This window comes from Dendrobium catenatum, unplaced genomic scaffold (assembly GCF_001605985.2).
Source record: "Dendrobium catenatum unplaced genomic scaffold, ASM160598v2 fragScaff_scaffold_937, whole genome shotgun sequence".
Classification (NCBI taxonomy): domain Eukaryota; kingdom Viridiplantae; phylum Streptophyta; class Magnoliopsida; order Asparagales; family Orchidaceae; genus Dendrobium; species Dendrobium catenatum.
In genome coordinates this window covers 10262-30089 of record NW_021319399.1, presented here as the reverse complement: position 1 = coordinate 30089, position 19828 = coordinate 10262, and the positions used below count along the sequence as shown (strand labels likewise).

Below are 19828 nucleotides of genomic sequence, written 5' to 3'. Positions count from 1 at the left end.
AACCCAACCCGAACCCGACCCGAGAAATTTGGGTTTGGGTCAACCCGACAAGGAAACGGGATGGGTTCGGGTTCTTTTTTTGGATTCGTTTGTGGTTCGGGTCGGGTTCGAGTCAACCTGACAACCCGTGTTTGACTTGGATGAACCTGCAAAATTGACTCGCTATCACACAATCACGTTGAGTCACTGACTGCCACGCACGTAAACCTCGCACTTCGCATGCGGCACGCCCAATGTTGTCTGTCATTATCTCGATTGCCTCGCCTGGCTAGCCACGTCGCACGCGGGCCTAGCCCAGACCGCTACCACGGACCAACAACTCACGCTTGACCTCAAACGCGCCGGATGGCACTCCACACTCGCGTTTGAACTCAGACCGATCGGACGTTGACGAAGCCGCAACAGCTGTCGGCTGGACTGGATGTAACCTAAACCCTATTTCGGGTTCGCCGGTTAGGTCGCGTCAACCTGAGAACCCGTGCGGGTCGGGTCCGGGTTGGACATCTTCACCCGTTTAACCAAACTGTTCGGGTTCGGGTCAACCATTTAAGCTCGGGTCAAGTCGGGTTGAGCCCGAAACTGACCCGTTGACCTGAATTTACACCTCTAATTGCATGTAAATTAGTAACAAAACCGTTCTAAAAGATGCATTTTACTACATATTTATATGAGGTAAAGTAGTAGAATCATGTTATCCATATACTACTTTCTCGACGCTGTTTTCCTTTGCAATTAGTTTCTTTTGGTAGTAGTATTTATGTTTCGTTTGAAACTATTTTTTTATTGTTTTTTAAAATAATGTTTTAGTATAAAAATTAAAATTTTTGTATTTAAAAATTATTTGAAGACGCTGTAAGAAATACATCCCAAATGAGGCCTTAATTATGTTCATGATGAATGCTATTGTGAGTGTATTTTTATAACATATTTGAAATGACTAAATTTCTATTTTGTCCTCACCTATTATAATTTTGATGTTATATCTCAAAATGTTCTATTATAGATTGTCATCTATTACTATGTCTTTACTTAATTAAATTTATTTTTATAAAAAATAGTAAAAAAATGTCATTTACTCTAACAAAGCTAAATAATAATCTATAAAAACTTTTTTTTTTTTACTTTAATTTGAAAAATAAGAGAGATCTTGCACAACTCTTCCCACTTTGGAAGTGAGCATCGTTTTTGGTGTAAGTTATGAGCCTCATTCTCGATAAAATTAATTTATAAAATAAATCTTTTGATAAAAAATAATTATTAAATTTAAATACAAACCTAATAACATACAGCTGAGTAATATATTATTAAATAGATATATTTTTTAAAAATTTAAGTATTATTGTAGATATTTATGATAAAATGGTTACCAGTTCATTTATTATGTTCATTTATGTGGTCTTCATATAAGATTTTGCTGAACCTAACCAAAAAAAAAAAAAAACTATATGATCAAATTTTGATTATCATAAAATTTTTGGTTAGGAAATGTATTTAACTTGTTGATACCTAACCAAAAAATTGAAACACAAGCCATTTTTGATGTAGAACTTGCTTTTATTTTATTTGCAAAAACATAGTCATCCAGTCGTAATTGTACTCTCCTTGCTTGTCGGCTGAAAAAACTGCCGTATTGTTGACGTCGCTATTGCAATTCTGTATAATTAGTTGTACTTCCGTAGCAATGTAGGTGATCCTTCGCTTGCCCGAATAGTCGTCGTCAGCTCCTTCTTCACTTCACCATCCCACCAAAGCCCTAATGTTTCATCCGAATGGTGCAGCAGATCTTGAATTACGTTCGATATGACGAATCTCGACGAAATGGAGTACAATGGTTTGCTGGATCTCGAAGGCGCGGAGTTATGCGGAGATCTCGAGGAGCGGAATCCTCCTATTTCGCTTCCCAACCAGTCTTCAGATGGTGCCCTTCTCGCGGTCGACATAGGAGGTGTGTTGGTTTTTCTTGCACTAGTTTCTACTTGACTGTGCAATTATTCGACATTAGAGTTGATGTGGCATTTTGAATTTGTTAGGAACTTTGATCAAATTGGTTTATTTTGAGGGCAATGAGGATGCTATGAGCCACGGGAGGGCAACTGGCGGTCAGCTCAGGTTCGTGAAGTTCCAAACAAGTCGTCTGGATGAGTGCCTGGAATTTATTCGCTTAAATAGGCTGCTCTATGGTAGAGGTATTAGTCTGTAGACTATACGCATTGCTTGCTTGGGATTGTTAAACTTTTGCCTAAATATTGTGATGCTTAAGTGGTTTCCCACGCATGACTACTTTCAGGACCACTAAACTCAGATTTTTGCATCTTGCAGTGTAATTCCTCGATTTGACTGGTTGCCTCAAATAATTTTGTTGTCGTTTATCTCGGTTGTGCTTTTAAATTTTTAACATTGGCATTTCCAAGATCCATTTCCAGCGGGAGGAACTGAGGAAGCACCCAAAATAAAGTATACTATTTCAGTATGATAGTAGACTCAGTGCAAATTATACTTGGTTGGATTATGGAAATAATATATGGGAAATTGAATGAAATATAAGACCTAAAAATTGAATGAAATAGAAGACCTAATAACTGTGGGCTCCAAAAATTTGCGCCCCGACCTTTTTGCGGACGCCTTTCTTCTTTCTTTGTGTTATCGAGGAGAGTTTTAGCGCTTAAGTTCCAAGGCAAATTTTCAGAAGGCAGATTGGATTTTGAATAAGATACTACCCATAGATTTTGCCCTCATTTTATGAGGACTTTATGATATGAGTTAAGGTTTCCTATAGGCGCAAGTCCCTATAGTTAATTACTCCTCTCGATGGAGAGAGAGAAGTTTTGATTAAGGCTAGTCGTCAAGTATTTAAAGTTGTTGGGGAACATGCGGGCTTTGACCATGACTATAATTTAGTGGTGCTATTTAGCGGCAAAACCATTTGGTTCAAAGGGTCCTGATCATAACTGTTTACCTTTGATGCCATTTAGGGGCGAAACTCACGGTGTGGTGCCATTTGACGGCGAAACCACCGGTTAGAGGACACGTGTTATGTCCTTACTTGGAAGAGATTGTGTGATAATGAATCATTGTGATATTATTGATCAGACATTGACTCTTTGTGAGCCGAAGTAATTTTTAAATTTATCCACCTTGGCAAATGAATTTTGCTTTAAGTATTTAGATGTTTTATTTCAATTTTAAATATTTTAGTCCTTGGTATTTTGAAAATTTTGAGTTTTCATGAGCATTTGAATGACATTTTTTAGTGTTTTTATCCTTCTCTGGTTGAGATTTTCTGTCAACATGACCATTATCAGGTATTTATGGGCAATTCATTTTGTTGTTTAAATCTTATTGACTCTGTCTATTTGACAACAGAGGATCGGATTTGTTGTAGGTTTTGTGCCTTTGTTAATGAATTTTTCTTGATGAGGGCCTCGAAGGCCTAATATGAATGTATAAAATAAATATATAGATCGATATTTATTTGATGGTTTGAGCCGTGTCAACTTCTATTTGTTCACAAAGAAAGATCGGGCTCGAACTTAGATTCATGTTTGACCCGCATAACATCATCAGATGTCACGTATGTGCCTACAACACACTCTTTGATGCTCATGCGGGTATATATTTTTGCATGTATTTGGTATAATACTTCCATGCAGTGCAAAATACATAGATTACATATGCTTGTTGGCTATTGCAATGTAAGCACGAAGGCATTTTAGGATATTAGTCTCTAATCAGTTTTGCGGGCAGTTGTCATTTGAATGTGCAGTGTTATATTTGAGAGCTTATAGACGCCTTCTGTCTTCTCGTATACATGTTGAGAATCCGGTGGCGTGGCATTGCATTATGGTTATTTGCTGCTTCTTGTAGATGGGTCATTGTTGAGAAATGCATAGGGCTCCACTTGGAAATTTGTAAGCGCCTTATATTCTCTCGTATGGATGTTGCGGATCCGGTGGCGTGATATTGCTCCATGTTTAATTGTTTGTTGCTTTACACAGGTAGACTATCGTGCATTAATGAGTCTCCTGCTATGGATACAAACACTTGCATTTGTTGTAGTTCTTTCGTATCCTCTCACATGCAGTATGTTATAATGGCTCTTCGACAACCGCTTGTAGGCGCTTGCATTAGCTGCATGCCCTCCGTCTCTGCTTGTATACGACATGTTGAATGTAATACGGTTTCCTGCAACAGTCCGTAGATATTTGTGCTTCGCTACGTATTATCTGCTTCTGTTTGTAGAGGGCCTGTGTATTTGACTGATATTAAGTGGTTGCTGGCTGTAGGAATGATTTAGCATCCTCTGGATGTTATTCGTCGTCACCTGTGAGTGGACTATTGTATGAATGAGGGCTCTCCTACATCTGCTTATGGATGCTCGCAATCATCATACGCGTTATGTGCACTTGCTATAAGCTTCATCATTCGCAACTGGACCACTTTATGAATGAGTCATCTACAATAATTTGTAGGAGCTCGTACTCTTTGCAAGTATGTTACCTTTGCTTATATGCGATCTGTAGTGTACATTGCAGCTTTCTGCATACCCTTAATGCTTCATCTCTGGATATCCTCTTCAGTTTTGTTGCTTGTAGGGTCGAGTACATTTGCTTGTACTTTGACATTGATAGCAAGGCGTAATCACATTTACCACCTACCTTTCATATTCATTGTATGTTGGCCGTCGTCATTTGCAAGAATCTAATATGTGTTCGTTTGCAAATTAACTGGGGTCGATGACAAGGAAATTAACTTCTTTATAACTTCCTTGTTTTGCTTACATGGATGTCGCACAAAACCCTTTGACAAATTATTATATTTGTTGTATGCCACTTACCACCACCTCTAAATAATTCTTTATGCATAATACGACTTTTTTGTCATGTTATCAGTTGGTTCATGATATAAGTGATAACATTAGCATTGTTGCTAATTGGCATTTGCATTCTAATCGACATAGCTTTCATGAATAAGCTATATTGTTCATTAAGAAGTTTGCATTTGTGGTTCTTAAGTCGCATTTAGAGTTCCTTGCCCAGCATGAGTTCCATATTCATCTATTTGTGTTCAATTATTCATCACTTGGTGAATGATGAATTCATTTCTATACATTTATTTAAGTCCATTTTATTGCTTTAGGTTCTATTCCTTGTGGTCGAAGTCAAGTCCACTGTTACTTGGTTCAGTTTTGGTCTCGTGTCATTGTCCAAACTCAGGTCCTCGGTTCACCAAAAATTTCGGCAACCTTCCGTCTTCTCCCTCGTTTAGAGAAAATTATGGTAGTCGGGCTTTCCCCTCCACGCTACAAGAGCGATTTAGGTAAGTGTTAGGAGACACCACAATCGTAGTTTGTAATCCCGCCATGCTACGAGAGTGCTTAGGGGTCTTTGAGGCACATGTGAAAATACGCATTTGATTGTCCCATTCACGCTATGAGAGCGCCTCGCCGCAAGTGTTGCAAGCGTGATTTTGAGTTAGGAACGTTATACCTTGGCGAAGCAGTGATTAGCAATGGTCGAGGCGACGATGAAGATATTGAGAAGCACAAAACTTTCTCCCTTTTTTTCTCTCTTTTTTTTTGCTATATACACTTTGTTTTTAATTACCTTGTTTTTTAATCCCCCTCATTTTTTACCCTTTTTTCCTTTTTTTTCTTCCTATTTTCTTATATATATACTCCTGGAAATAATAATAATACACTATTAATATTATAAATCAATAACACAAATGGTAATATTAATTTGATTAACAATAGCAATTGACATCACTTATAAAAGTTATTAACGAAAGATTTACCTGTTCAGACTTTATGAGAAAGTGTATAGGTGGGTTGTTGGGGTAACTAATTTGATTGGGTTGGTAGTGTACAAGAGTTAAAGGGAGTTGCTGCGGTTTTAGTAAATATAGGAAGAAGAAGGGGGTAGAATGAAAGGGTGCTATAGCCATTGGATTGGAAGGCTGATTGAGGTCAAGCGGCTAGGTGTTGATGGGTTAGGATTGGGTGTAAGGGTTCAGTCACCTGTATTAGGATCAGAGGGTCTCGATTGTATCAGAGTTGAGAGGCTGGTCAGGATCGTGGAAAGGTTTGAACGTCTACAAAAGTTGGATCGAACTCTTTGGCTGTACAAGGTCGGTTGCTATGTGGATTGATCAAAGTTTGGAGGTGGGATCAGAAGGTGTGGAGGTGTAGGTCTTGTGGCAAGAGAGTTCAATCGAAGGTCAGAAATTTTGCCGTAGGCGTTGGAGGCGGAAGGAGGCGTGAAGTGTCGAATTTATAGGGAGCTGACAGACAGGATCCGACCCAAGGGGGTGAATTCAGGTGTGGGTTTTAGTGGTCCTAGCTGAAACCGGCTTTCGAACGGGAGGCCTCAGTTGGATGGTTTGGTTCGAGTGCTATAAGGTGGAGAATAGTTTTTTGAAGGGAAAGTGACCGAGGGATCTTAGGTTCGGCTTGGACTGCAAATGTGAAGGTCAGTTGAATTTCAAACAGGAACGAGGTGTTGTGAAAGGAGTTTGGTGGAAGCAGAGTGGAGAGGGTCATATGTGCGACTCACAGGGGTTGTTTGGCTCTGTTGAGATCGATTGGAGTAGGTTGACAGGGAGGGATCCGAACCTGTTACGGCTTGTTCGTGGGGAAGAAGAACATGAGGGAGACGAGCTGTAGCTTGTGAGCAGAGATTGGTTGGTAGCTTGCGAGTGGAAGAAAAAAATGAATGAGCATTCTTTTTGCATTCGATTTAACGACGAGAGAGAGTTGATGAGCGATTAAGATTTGCATTCGCGGGATTTACGGGTAGAGACTCGACGTCGTTCAGCAGAGCGCAACGAATTTTCAGGTATTTCTCGACAGAGTCGAGTGGCTGGTCGGGATCGTGGAAAGGATCGGATGGCTATAGAAGCTGGATCGAACGATTTGGCTGGACAGTGTAGGTTCCTATGTGGATTGATCGAAGTTTTGAGGCAGGATCAGAAGGTGTGGAGTGTAGGTTGCGGCAAGAGAGTTCGATCGAAGGTCAGAAGGTTTTCCATAGGTGCTGGAGGCAGAAGTAGGCATAAAGTGTCGGATCTATAGGGAGCTGACGAACAGGATCCAACCCAAGGGGGTGAATGCAGGCATGCAGATCTGGTGGTCCTAGCTGAAACTGACGTTCGAACGGGAGGCCTCGATTGGATGGTTTGGTTCGAGTGCTGTAAGGTGGAGAATGGTTCTTTGAAGGGAAAGCGGATGAGGGATCTTAGGTTTGGCTTGGACTACATATGTGAATGTCGGTTGACTTCAAACGAGGTGTTGTTAAGGGAGTTCGGTGGAAGCAGGGTGGAGAGGGTCAGATGTGCGGCTCATAGGGGCTGTTTGGCTCTGTTGAGATAGGTTAGAGTAGGTTGACGGGGAGGGCTGAAAGTTTAGGAGTTTGATTCTGCTGTTAGAGGGTGTCCGGACCTGTTGCGGCTTGTGAGTGGGGAAGAAGAACGTGAGGGAGACGAGCTGCAGCTTGTGAGCAGAGAAAAAAAGAACGAGCATTCATTTTGCCTTCGATTTAACGACGGGCAAAGAGTTGACGAGCGATTAAGATTTGCATTTGTGGGATTTACAGGTAGAGACTCGACGTCGTTCATCGGATTTTCAGGGATTTCTTGAGAGAGACAAGGTTTGCATTAATTTGATTTGAAAATTTTCGTTTAACTTTATTATTTAATGATGATGATAATAATAATAATAATAATAATAAATTTATTATTATTATATTATTAAGTTCTAGAATATTAGAAACAAGACAATTACCCAAAATTGCCTTGATTTGCGTGCAATTACCTCTATTCTTGCCCAATTATCTTGAAATTCGTGTTGATTTGAGCGCGTGACTTTAGTTGGACAAAATTATAGCCTATTTTGGGTATTGTCGACGTTTCGATTGCAACAACACATTTCATTTTGCGATTGGAGGTTGTTTGGATGATGTTTCACGTTGATTTCCTAGATTTGCTTGTTGTTTCCTCGAGATTAGTGCCGATCTCTTTGTATGATCTTAATTGAATAAATTGATAGCCATTTTTGGGTATTGGCGATGTTTCGAACTCAATAGTGAAGTCCGTTTTGCTATCAGGCGTCGTTTGGGTAATGTCGCAGATTAATTTAGGGTGTCAATCATCCGTTTTGAACGATCTCGTTCGATTTGACTGCTAGAGGTTCTTCTTAGGCGAATTCGACGCTCTGATCGCAGCGGTGCAATCCGTTTAACGATCGGAGTTCTTTTGACCCATTAAGTGATGCGTCACGCATCAATTTTTGCCTCGTTTTGTTTGTTTTTGCGGATAGGGGTCAACAATAACTCATTGTAATTTTAAGAAATTTATATAAAATTGTTATTGAAATTTTAAGTTTTACTTTCAAATTGGGGAAACTATCAAAATAGAGGTCCTTACACCTCTTGCTAGTGCAGGGAATATCTTGTAGTAGCATAGCATTTGTTGGTTATTATAGTTATTATGTACTTCTCTTTGTCTTCTCTTTCTCCTATCCACTAGACTTTATCCTTTTAAAGATTACTGCTATACGCTCTCTTCTCTCTCTCCCTCTCCCTCTCTCACTCACTTTTTTTCCTCGGTTTCTCTTGTGGATTTCGTTGCCTCTTTGCATCATTTTTGTTTCTAGCTGAATCGTACTATAGGAATGCACCATGATCCTTCTTGTTTATTTCCCTGTTCCTTCCTTTTCCATAGGAAAACTCCTTTTATTAAGATCCCTAGTCAATGAACTTTCTGTATAGAATATCTATGGAAAAAGATAAAGGATATTGCTGTTCTTCAATTTCTTGATATTCTCGCAAAGATAGAATTCCTGATTTCCACAGATACACTAGATTGTTCTATTTGGGATTTCATATAATTATATAATAATAGCTTTCTTGAGGCCTCTTGCTCATATATCTTATCAAAAGGTGCAATTCTATAACATCTTCTTACTAGATACTCCACGAACCCAATCAAACATTCAATTGTATGTCCCACATTAAGTTTTGAGGTGATGCAATTTCAAAATCAGTAGAAAATTAAACAAAATTTTTTCTTGAAATCTAAAAGAGCAAAATGCAATAATTAAAAATTGAGGAGTGGTGGATGGTACTGCACCCTCTTAAATATGTGGCTTCTTCATTGCTTAGTAATACTTAAAAATTCATAGAGCAGCCATCACCCATGCTGCAATTTTTGGTGTGTGTACTTGGTTACTGTTTTGTTTGTATTCCTGCCTGAAGCTACCATTGAACTAAATCTGTTGGGTTTTAGATAACTTGAACTAGATCTAAACTGAATAGGTCTACCATGTGCATTAAAATTTATTTGAGTGGTGATGTAAGATTCTATGTTTTTTACTTTAGAACCCCTCTTTGCCAGCATTCTGTCCAATGCAATTTCAAGGGCTTTGAAATTTTTTTGCAACTAAAATGTAAATTTTCTAAAAATTTGTGATCATTAATTCAATGTTTAAATCATTCTTTCTATTATTTGCTCAATAAGTTAACATATTAATTGAACATAACCAAAGTTGAAAGTTTTGTAAATTTTCTTTTACATCTATAAATTTATCTGATATTTTCTTGAACCTAATCTCTTTTTCTCTTTTTTTGGATTTGGATTAGATTTTTATAAAAATTACTATTCATTGACTTTGCAGGATTAGACACAGGATCTACAAGCTTGAATGTAAAATTCAAGGTAGACATAAATCCGAAGATTCTACAATATCATAAATTTACATTGTCTCCATGGTTTTCTTTTATAATGTAGTACTACCAGATACTTTTTTATTTTAACCATCTTGACGTAATTCTAGAAGTTAAACAAAATTTGTAAACCTATGACACAGAGGCATCATTTGTTCTTCAACCATATTGATTGATAATTATTAGTTTCACCCCCACTTGATTTGCATATGAAATACTTGGTCTTCGTTCTTCTAGTTGTGAGCTCTTAATTTTTAAAATCTCTCTTATTTTTTATAACTGTTTGCTTATTTTCGGAGAGCTTTCACCAATTTGACTATATTATCTGCAAATGAAATAATTCCATTATTCTCCATCACACCAAATAACTTCTTAATGCAGTCCAAATTAAAACTCATTGTTTTTCATCACATTCATTCTTATGATTGATGAAAAACTATATGATTTTGGCTCTTAATTAATTCAGTTATCAATAATATTAGCACAAAAATCATGGTAAATCTTCTCACAAAAATTAATTGGTTTTCCATTACCAGTGTGATTTTTTAAGTCTAAGTTGTATTACCCTCTTCCAAATTCATTTATTTTTTGTAGATTGGTTCTCTTATTATTACTACGATGTTAAATATCTTGTTTATTCTTACATATTTGTTCCAAATTGCTTATTCCTCAATTACTCGGTGTCTGCAGTTTCTAAGATTCTATTAAAAATATTTGGTGGATAAATTACTTCTTTGTTTGTTCATTGAAATAGTTAGGATAAGGCTAATTATGCTGGCGATGATATTTATTTTTTTGAAATCTTCATAATCCAACATCCAGTTTCATAAAGTTCTGTATGTTACTGTTTTTTTATGTTATACTAGGCTTTAGTAAAATCCCCATCTTCCGTGATTATGGCTGAATTTTACCTATTTATCTGCTGTGGCTATTGTTGAGTTTGGCCACCAACCAAAGCCTGATTGTAGATGCTGTTTTGTTTAAGAAAACAGAACTACAGTGAAGTTTTTATCAAATAATATCATATTCTATTGAAGCAATTCATCTTTGCCACTTGTTCCATGCAATCACACTGGGACTACAGAGCTATTATGGAAGAGGATGAAAAATGGACCTGTCATGGTTAGTTTGTTGTTGTGCTTAAACAGTATTTGCTGGCGGAAGGAGTTTTCCATAGTTCCAACTGTTGCTTTAAGCTTCTCACAGTAAAAATTCTACTTGCTGCATCAAAGTAATTAGAAATGGTTACAAAATACTAGCAAACCAAATGCATGCTTCTTTCTTTTTGAAGAGCCCGTGGCTGAAATTATGAATAACCTTGTGGAGACTATCAATGGAAGATTACCATCCAATCACTGGCATGCTAACTTTAACTGCTGCTAAAAATTTCTATATGATTCTTTGAAGCCATTGTTTTTGGGGCATATCGTTATTTTGCTTTTGGTCCTAGTGTTCTCTTACTTGAAATATAAATGCCATGTTCATTCCTCTCTTGTTTTTCTTTTTGTCATTTTAGCGATACCTTACTGGTACCACGACCTGCTACTATATTGTTATGTTATTGATGCTGTTATCACTTTTATTATGACCACTACTAATATTGCCTGCTACTAATATTGCCTGCTAATGTGCTGTTATATTCTGATTACCACGGTTACCGCAACTACTGTCACATCTACTAAGGCCAACTCTACCACTATTGCTCAATTTGATACTTCATGTCAGACTTTGACTGTAAACAACCATAGGTGATGCATTCACTTTTTTTATCGAATGATGTTGTCAACTTTTGCTCATCTTTGTGAACAATTTTATAATGCGTTGAAACAATGAGATAGATGGTTCAGGACTTAACTTCCTGTTGTGTAGGCTATTGCATTCTTCATCATATGGCTATTCCATTCTTTTGTTTAGTCGACCATAGGCCTGCTTCTCATGGTAACCAATATCGCATTCTTCCTCAGATGAACTATCAAATGACTTGTGTTTCAATGCTTTGTGTAGGCGACAGGTGGTGGGGCCTTTAAATTTGCTGATGTCTTCAAAGAGAAGTTTGGTGTTTCGCTGGATAAATTGGATGAAATGGATACTGTTGTAACTGGAGCTAACTTCTTATTGAAGGTTTTAACTTTAACTTGTCTTTGTTGCTTAGTTTTGGTGTTTTACTTAAATACACATTTTGTTTCTTATCTATCTAGTCTGACCTATAATCTGATATGATGTGTTTAATGTTCATTCATCTATCTTAATGAGTTTTAAGAAATATTTAAAATCACTCTTGGTACGTTGTTATAGAAATCGGTGGCATCAGGCCATATGGCATGAAATTTTTATTTTTTGTCATATTGATGTGTTATGTTTAGCTTCTTTTAGCAAATTTTTCCTGATATTAAGTGGTGCATGGCTGCATGCTATTTATTTGCTCAATTTTTCACTATTTTAGAGAATTCCCATCACTTTGTTGACAAAATCTTCTGATTGACATTAAATCATGGAGAACTAATAAAGCTTTCATCATTATCACGTTTAAACAAAGTGAATATTCATCATTTAGTACAAGTCAAACCTAAAGGATTTTTGTTTAAAAGCTATCTTACACAGGCATTTGCTAACTTGAACTTTATGAGTTGATTATAAACAGAAAAACTCTTGTAAATTGATGCATGACTGGGCAAGGAAATGAAGGCAACAGTTAATTAAAGATTCTTATGTAGGACATTGGGTCATGTCTGTGATGGGATGCTGGTGATGTGTTGCTCAATCAAATTGTGGAAATTGTAGCGGTGGTTGATGTTATTAATTTTGATCTATATTTCAAGATCAATTTGAAAAGGGAAGCAATCGCTTGACACCTGCTCCTTCCAACTATTGATTTCAACTTTTTAGGAAAACAGCTTATTCATATTATGTATCTCTAGTTAATCACATCTCTTTTTATACCCTAATGAATACAATGATGCATGCATCGCAAGGAATTTCATTTATGCACTGAAATTTAGTAAAATTTTGACAGCATTACATGAAAGTCCAATATATAGATTTACTTAGTAGACTAGTATAATATCTTGTGCCAATTGACAGAAAGGAAAGCCAGTTTATTTGGATTATATTTTCCTCTAAGCAGTTTCCATTAAAAAAAATGTAACGGCATCATATGATTTATTTACTAGAGATACTGCACTAGCAGGTTTCTTATTTATGTTTTCAAGTAAGAAATTTTTAATATATCTTTCTTTTTATATTTACATTTGTTTCCGGGAAACATTGCTCTCAAGAGAGTCCATATTCGACAAAATTGAAATTTGAATGATTATTTATATCATTTCAATGAATTTGATCATATTTTTGCCATTTTTGTAAGTGATGGTTTGAATACGATAAAGTGTATATTATATATATATATATATATTCTCTAATTTCCACATGATTTTATTATGTTTTGGGGTTCAACACTTTGTTCATTTCACTATTTAAGGCCTTTCTTTATTTCTTTCTTGAAGGGAGAAACTTACTGTTGTTCCACCTGTTTTCCAAACAGAAAATCCCAAATGAATCCTTTACATGTATGCACGGGAAACGGACTCCTGTAGTTGTTAGCCAGCAGAATTTGTTCCCGTACCTTCTTGTCAATATTGGCTCTGGAGTTAGTATGATAAAGGTAATACTGGCATATTATTAATTGTTTGTTTTTTTTCTCAGTTTTTCTGCCTAATCTGTATAGCTGTGTGGAAGTTCTAATAAATGTCAATAGTTTGTAGGTGATGGGAAACAGGAAGTTTGAACGGGTTACTGGCACACATATTGGTGGTGGAACTATGTTTGGGCTGGCAAAACTTTTAACAGGTTGCACAAGGTAACTTATCCATCTATGGATGGTCCACAATCCTTAACTGTGCATGGATATATCCAATATTTATGCAGGTTTTTGTATTGGAAAATAATGCCATTGGAAAATAATGGATGGCAAAAAACTTGATTGGAGCATATGCAGGGCATTTCTGCAGAAGAAGTAGAAATTTCAGAGTAAAATCCAAACAGACTTTTTTTGTATATGCTTTTGCAGGTATGATGACTTTTTACAATTGAGCCAGCAAGGAGACAATCTTGTGCTAGACTTGATTGTTAAAGATATTTGTGGAGAACTTGTGTGTCTAAAGGTGAACTTTTTTCCTGGTTCACTTACTGATTTTCTGTTTGAAAATGTATGCTGATGCATACCATTTACTTCTGTTATTTTAATTTCATCAATCACAAGCAATATTACACCATTGATAGGATTTGTTATATTATGAGTTTTTTTTAATTGCCATGTAATTTCCATTATAGTTATGTTTATTTTTTCTGCTATATATTTTTTTATGCTGCATTTCTTTTTGATAAGTTAATTTTTAAAATTTTATGTATGTTACGACCATCACTTAGAAAAAAAATATTTTTTGTTTAAATTGAGCATGCATATTATTCCTGATGCCTTGTGTTACTGTAATTTAGGAGCATGGTGTGCTCACTGAATTCTTTTATGACTCACTTTTTTTTTATAAATGAATTTAGGTAATTGCGGAAGTAAATGATTACATTTATTTTTAGTGAGCTTTACAATCCATAACTCTACGTCCACAATGAAGTAAATGATGTTGATATTGTGTAGTTGCACCTCCTTTATTTTTAGTGAGCTTTACTTTACAATGATTACATTGTATCTTCTCACTGCCATCACTTTTTTTTATAATTGTAAACTCCTGCCATACTGAGGATGTCTTCTTCTTCATTTTTTTTTTGCAAATGGATTTTCATTTTGATCATCTGTAGCTGCAACAGTTGGGCTTGAAGATGACCCAACACTAAATTGACTCTCATGCATTGGTAATTGCGGAAGATTTGGCATTGACTCTATGAAATCAAGTTGTGGCGGTGAGTTTTGTGACATATCTTTCAAGAAATTAAAGTTAGAGATAGAACATGAGTGGTTAGTTAGCATCTGCAATACATACTAGCAAAAAATATTAATAAGAAAATCATAGAGCATATTACTAAGGGAACGTTCATACTTCTTAATTGAACTACTACATGCTCTAAAGGAAATCCTAGATCATACTATTATAAAGCACGCTTTATCGCATCAAAAACACCGCTGCGCTTTGCAACTGTGGTAATAGTACCAGACATGGCCACAAAAACATCTTGACAAGTGAAACTTGGAATCTAATTGACTCAAAGTACACTGCAGTAGAAACAACCATATTTTCCAGTACAAGAATTGCAGCTATTTAAATAATCAATAACACATGTTCCTGGGTTTCTGAGCTGGAAGAGCAACAGCAGGTTGGAACAAGAAATATTTAGCCTAAATCAAATCTATAGAAACTGCAGAAATTAAAACTACAGCATTAACCTAAATTAGAGCAAACCTAAATCAAATCTATAGAAAAGACCTAAATTAAATCTACAGAAACAAGTTGGAACAAACCTATTTATGAAGTTATGTTTGTAGTTGTAGTCTTCCAAGAGCAGGGGTTCGACCACGATGAACCTAGGGAAGAAAGAGGAGTTTACGAGGGCGGCGTAGGAAAGGAGTCGTTCAGGCGTTCGGGTACGAATGACTTTTGAAGGAGGGTTTTGACTTACGAGCACAGTATGCCCGAAGGCTTGAGGCACGAGTTGAGCGGCATAAGAGATCAGGGCAACTGCGAGATTTTGTTTGTGCGGACTTGTAGCTCTATTATCAATTTATTAAGAATATATATATATATCAATTAATAGATGATAACTAATGATTTATTTATGAATATATATTATAATATTTGCTTAAGTTTTATAATTTATGAATCATTAATTATTATATTATTAAATTATAAAAAATATAAATATTTATATTAAATTATTCTACAATTTTACAATGAGACTTTATCGATCTTGATATCAAACATTAATCAAGTTATTTAATGAGCTTGCTCACAAGTTCCATATTGAACAATAAACGAGTTTTTATCGAGCATCTTATCGAGTTTCTTATCGAGTATGTTCACAAACTTTACATGATGTTGTTTATGAACATAAATGAGCTAAGCATGTGATTGTTCAAGCTTGTTCATTTAATCATCGAGTATTTAAAAAATATTCAAGCTTGTTTGATTACTTAATCAAATTATTACGAACGAGCCTTAATCGAGCTGAGCCACGAGTAGCTTGTCGAACGCTCAATTCGTTTGCAACCCTAGGGATGAGCACGCTTAATTGATGAGTTTCTTAATGAAAAATTCTAACTATTTTACCAAAAGACGCCTCAATTTTGAATAGTTTAGTTTCTTTTATCAGAGTGGTTTCACAAACTAACCCTAGGAATAAAACTAAAGCAAACATCAAAGAACACAGCTTGTTCTTTATTCGGATCACCATGGAATTATTATATTAACATCAAATAAAATTCAAACTCAGAATGCCAATTTGCATCAAATTTGCCCAACTTCAAAAGTTGGGACTCCAATTAATTAAACATTTGATATTTATTTATCAAACTAAGGCATAATTGCTGATCTTCGTGTAAAATAATTCATGAATCATTACAAGTAGTTATATCACACTAGTGCACAAGATATTTCTAGAATCTACTATCAATACTTAACATAGTTTCATCATCTAGAATAGCTTCAATCGTAAGAAATATAAATGCAAAGTGTTGGGTTTGATTTCACGAGGGGTTGGTGAGAAGACTCCACATTTTAGTTGTATGTTCATGAAATAAAATCAAATCATGTGTATTGAAAATTATTCTAATAACATAATTCTCTAGAATTTTCAATTTATAATTATTTGTCATGATGCTGTATAATTTTTATATTCTCTTCTTTCTAATAGTTAATTTCTTAAAAGTCTACTTGTAGGATTTATGCATACTATTGCTTCAACTCCTGGTTTGAATTCCGCATACCTCTTATTTACATTAACAATACACTTATGATTGCCATAATTAAGAGTTATACTTTGGCTAATATTTTCATACAAATCAGAGAAATCACGTAGATGAAAAATACGACATAAGGATGATGTTGAAATGCTAAGATACTAATATGCATCTTAATGAATAATAATTGCTATTTTTCTTTATTCATTGTGATTGAAATGATAAAAATATTAAATTAGATAAATCACATAAATATGATATGTTTATGTGGACGGATAATCTCTTTTTAAATACAAATATTTCAACTGGGCTAAAAAATAGTTATGAATTTTTTTTTGCTTTTAGATTTGATTAGATAGACGATGTTTAAAATTAAAGTCTATTTTAAGGTATTCGTTATAACAAATTTTCTAAAATATTGGTACAACTTAACTCTTTTCATAAGATTTTCATATGAATTTGTATGTCAACATACCAAAAGCTAAAAATCAAATTAAGATCAATTTGATCATTCTTCATAAATATAATTTTCATGTATAACATGTCAAGAGTATTGTTATTAGTTTTCAAGTTGATTTTTTAACTACAATATATGTGATTGGTTCAATATCACACTTAGGAATGGGGCTCGATCTTTATTGGAAATTCAGATTTAGATATGATTTCATACTTAATTTCAATTTCATACTCAAATTTTGACTCTTACTGAATGTAGATTTAGGTTCATAAACATGATCTACTTTAGGTAAAATTCAGATTCAGTCACAAAATGTGTAAGCCATATTGTAATTTCAAATGATCTTCCATGTCTAATAAATCCTCAAAAAAAATTATGAACTAATATTTCTTCAATACGATCTAGATTCAATCATACGTGATTCTTGTGTTGGTATGTGTATGAGATAGTATTAATTTTTTTCAATGGACATTAATGATTAGTGTGATAATAGTAATATAATGATTTAATATTCCTAAATATTCAAATGTTCGTATAAACCTCAATTAGTATTTTCTGTGAATTGTAGAGCTAAATTTATCATTAATCTATTGCCTAAGATTTTTAATGAAATGGATTATGATAACATAAAAATCTAGAGACAAATAATATTTAGCTATAAGACTTGTAAATCTTGCATAATATTCAAACCCACTACAATCACTTTATTTATAATTTTTAAATTAATCATAAAATTGATCCCTATAATTATCGAATGGAAAAAATTGCACTTTAACTCTTTATTTCATATTGGCCCATTTGGATTTAGTTGTATCACTTCGCCTAAATGATTGGACTTGACGTACTTGTTTGAATTTTCTTTTTGGAAATCAGATGGATTGTAATGTTCAAAAGATTCAAATTATCGACTCAATTTTAAAATTTTTTGATATTATATCTCCCATTGAATTTAGATATATAATTCTGAACTTCACGATGATTGAACTATAACTTGATTTTTGTTTATATTGCATATTTTGCTATTTTGTTAGTTGACACAAATATTATGTTCTAATTCTAGTTGACATGAGGATGCAATATTAAGTTCTAATATTAAATATATTGCATGACGTCTTAGGGCATATGGTTTATTAATGCATATTTTTTATGAAATGCACAAAGAATAAAACCCACAATCCACAAATTTTTAAGTTGGACAAAACATTTATTTCTTCAATGAAACATCCAATACACAAGATTCTTTCGAATGGCCGTCCAGCCCAAATAAAATATTACAATAAATTCAAGATTAATAAAACTACACATTTATTGAAAACTCACTCAATCGAATATTACACTATATTTGAAAATATTTTAATCACTCAAGCAAATCAATCACCAATTTTTTAGAATAGAAACGGAGCAAGAAAAGGAAGTTATTTGATAATATTTTGGGGCTTATGCTGGTACAAAGTGATTAATTCTCTCAGAATAAGGTATTCACTATTTTCAGTACACTGGAACTATACACATCCAATAGGCACTCAAGAACAAAGAAGCAAAAAACTCAAAAGAGGAATATTGAAAAAATGTTCTCCTTGTCTTTATTTATAATCATAAACTTCTTTCACAAAATAAAATTTTGAATTAAGTGTTCCTAATCATCACTCACATTCATTTATTTTCATAGTATGAGCAACAATATACACATCAAGAAGCATGGATTTAAGAACCCTTGAAAATGATGAACACTGACTGGAGATATTAGATTCTATTTTGTATGTGCTTGTCTAGACCTATGAGGAGCTGCAGTTGACTGAGATATTAGGCCTTGTTTTAGTCAAGAAAGTTAGAGCCACTTTCTATTGACTCGGCATAATTTAGTTTGCATTATAGAATTGTATACTTGACAATTTTGTTTTTTTGGGTTCATAAATTTACCCGCCTTACTTTACCGGTGAATGTATTCCTTAGATGACTAAACAAGATTTCACTCAATAACTTTTAGCATTCAATTCTCAGCAAGGTCTATCAGCTTCAACGCTTGCTTCCAGCTTTGGAAAGGTTCTAAGCTCAAGAAGAAAGCTTTCTGACTACAAAGCTGAGGATCTTGCCACAACATTATTGAGCGCATTTACTTACAATATTGCCCAGGTAATCTATTCTTTTATATATCCTTAATAGGTTATATACTCAATCCTGCTAGGCTGCTAGTTATGCTTGTTGTCAAAATTAGATATATTTTATGTTCTTGTCATATCTTCAAGGTTGGGTCCATGACCCAAATTTATGGCACCTAATGAATGCTCTTATTAGTCAGAAACTCATTCAATCTTTGAATTGATTCAAAATCAAATCTAATCATTTTGAGTCCAAATAGAATACCTATCTTTAAAAAATTTCCTTGTTGAGGTTGGATCACTTAAAATGAATTTGCTAATAACATTGAAGATCTCTCTCTCTTTCTCACACACACACTCCCCTGACAATAAATAATTAGGATAGATTACCATCACTTAATGAGGAATCAGAACGAATCATTTTTTTTCCATACAAATTTACTACTTATTTCTCAACTAGGTCATTTTTATTAATCTGCACTATATGAAAAAGAAAATCTGAATGAAGAGTTTTGTTTTGTTCATTTGTCAATCGTACATCTAATTGAAAAAAAAAACGTTACAAAATCTTAATGATGCACATCATTCATCATAGCCTACACATCCAAGTTTAGTTTTTCTCACTTCTCAAGTACAAAATTCAAATGCTAAGTTA

At 34.6% G+C, this 19828-nt stretch overlaps 1 protein-coding gene across 2 annotated transcripts; it reads left to right on the top strand.

Moving 5' to 3' along the window:
* Positions 1–1595: 1595 nt before the first annotated feature.
* On the top strand, positions 1596–19207 carry LOC110114340 (pantothenate kinase 1; the record flags this gene model as incomplete). Of its 2 annotated transcripts, XM_020847193.2 has the most annotated exon segments (8): positions 1596–1945; positions 2031–2186; positions 9668–9708; positions 11721–11837; positions 13255–13374; positions 13475–13569; positions 13780–13873; positions 19076–19207. In XM_020847193.2, coding segments are annotated over 8 exon segments (900 nt in total), but the record flags the coding sequence as incomplete, so codon positions are not given.
* Positions 19208–19828: the final 621 nt, after the last annotated feature.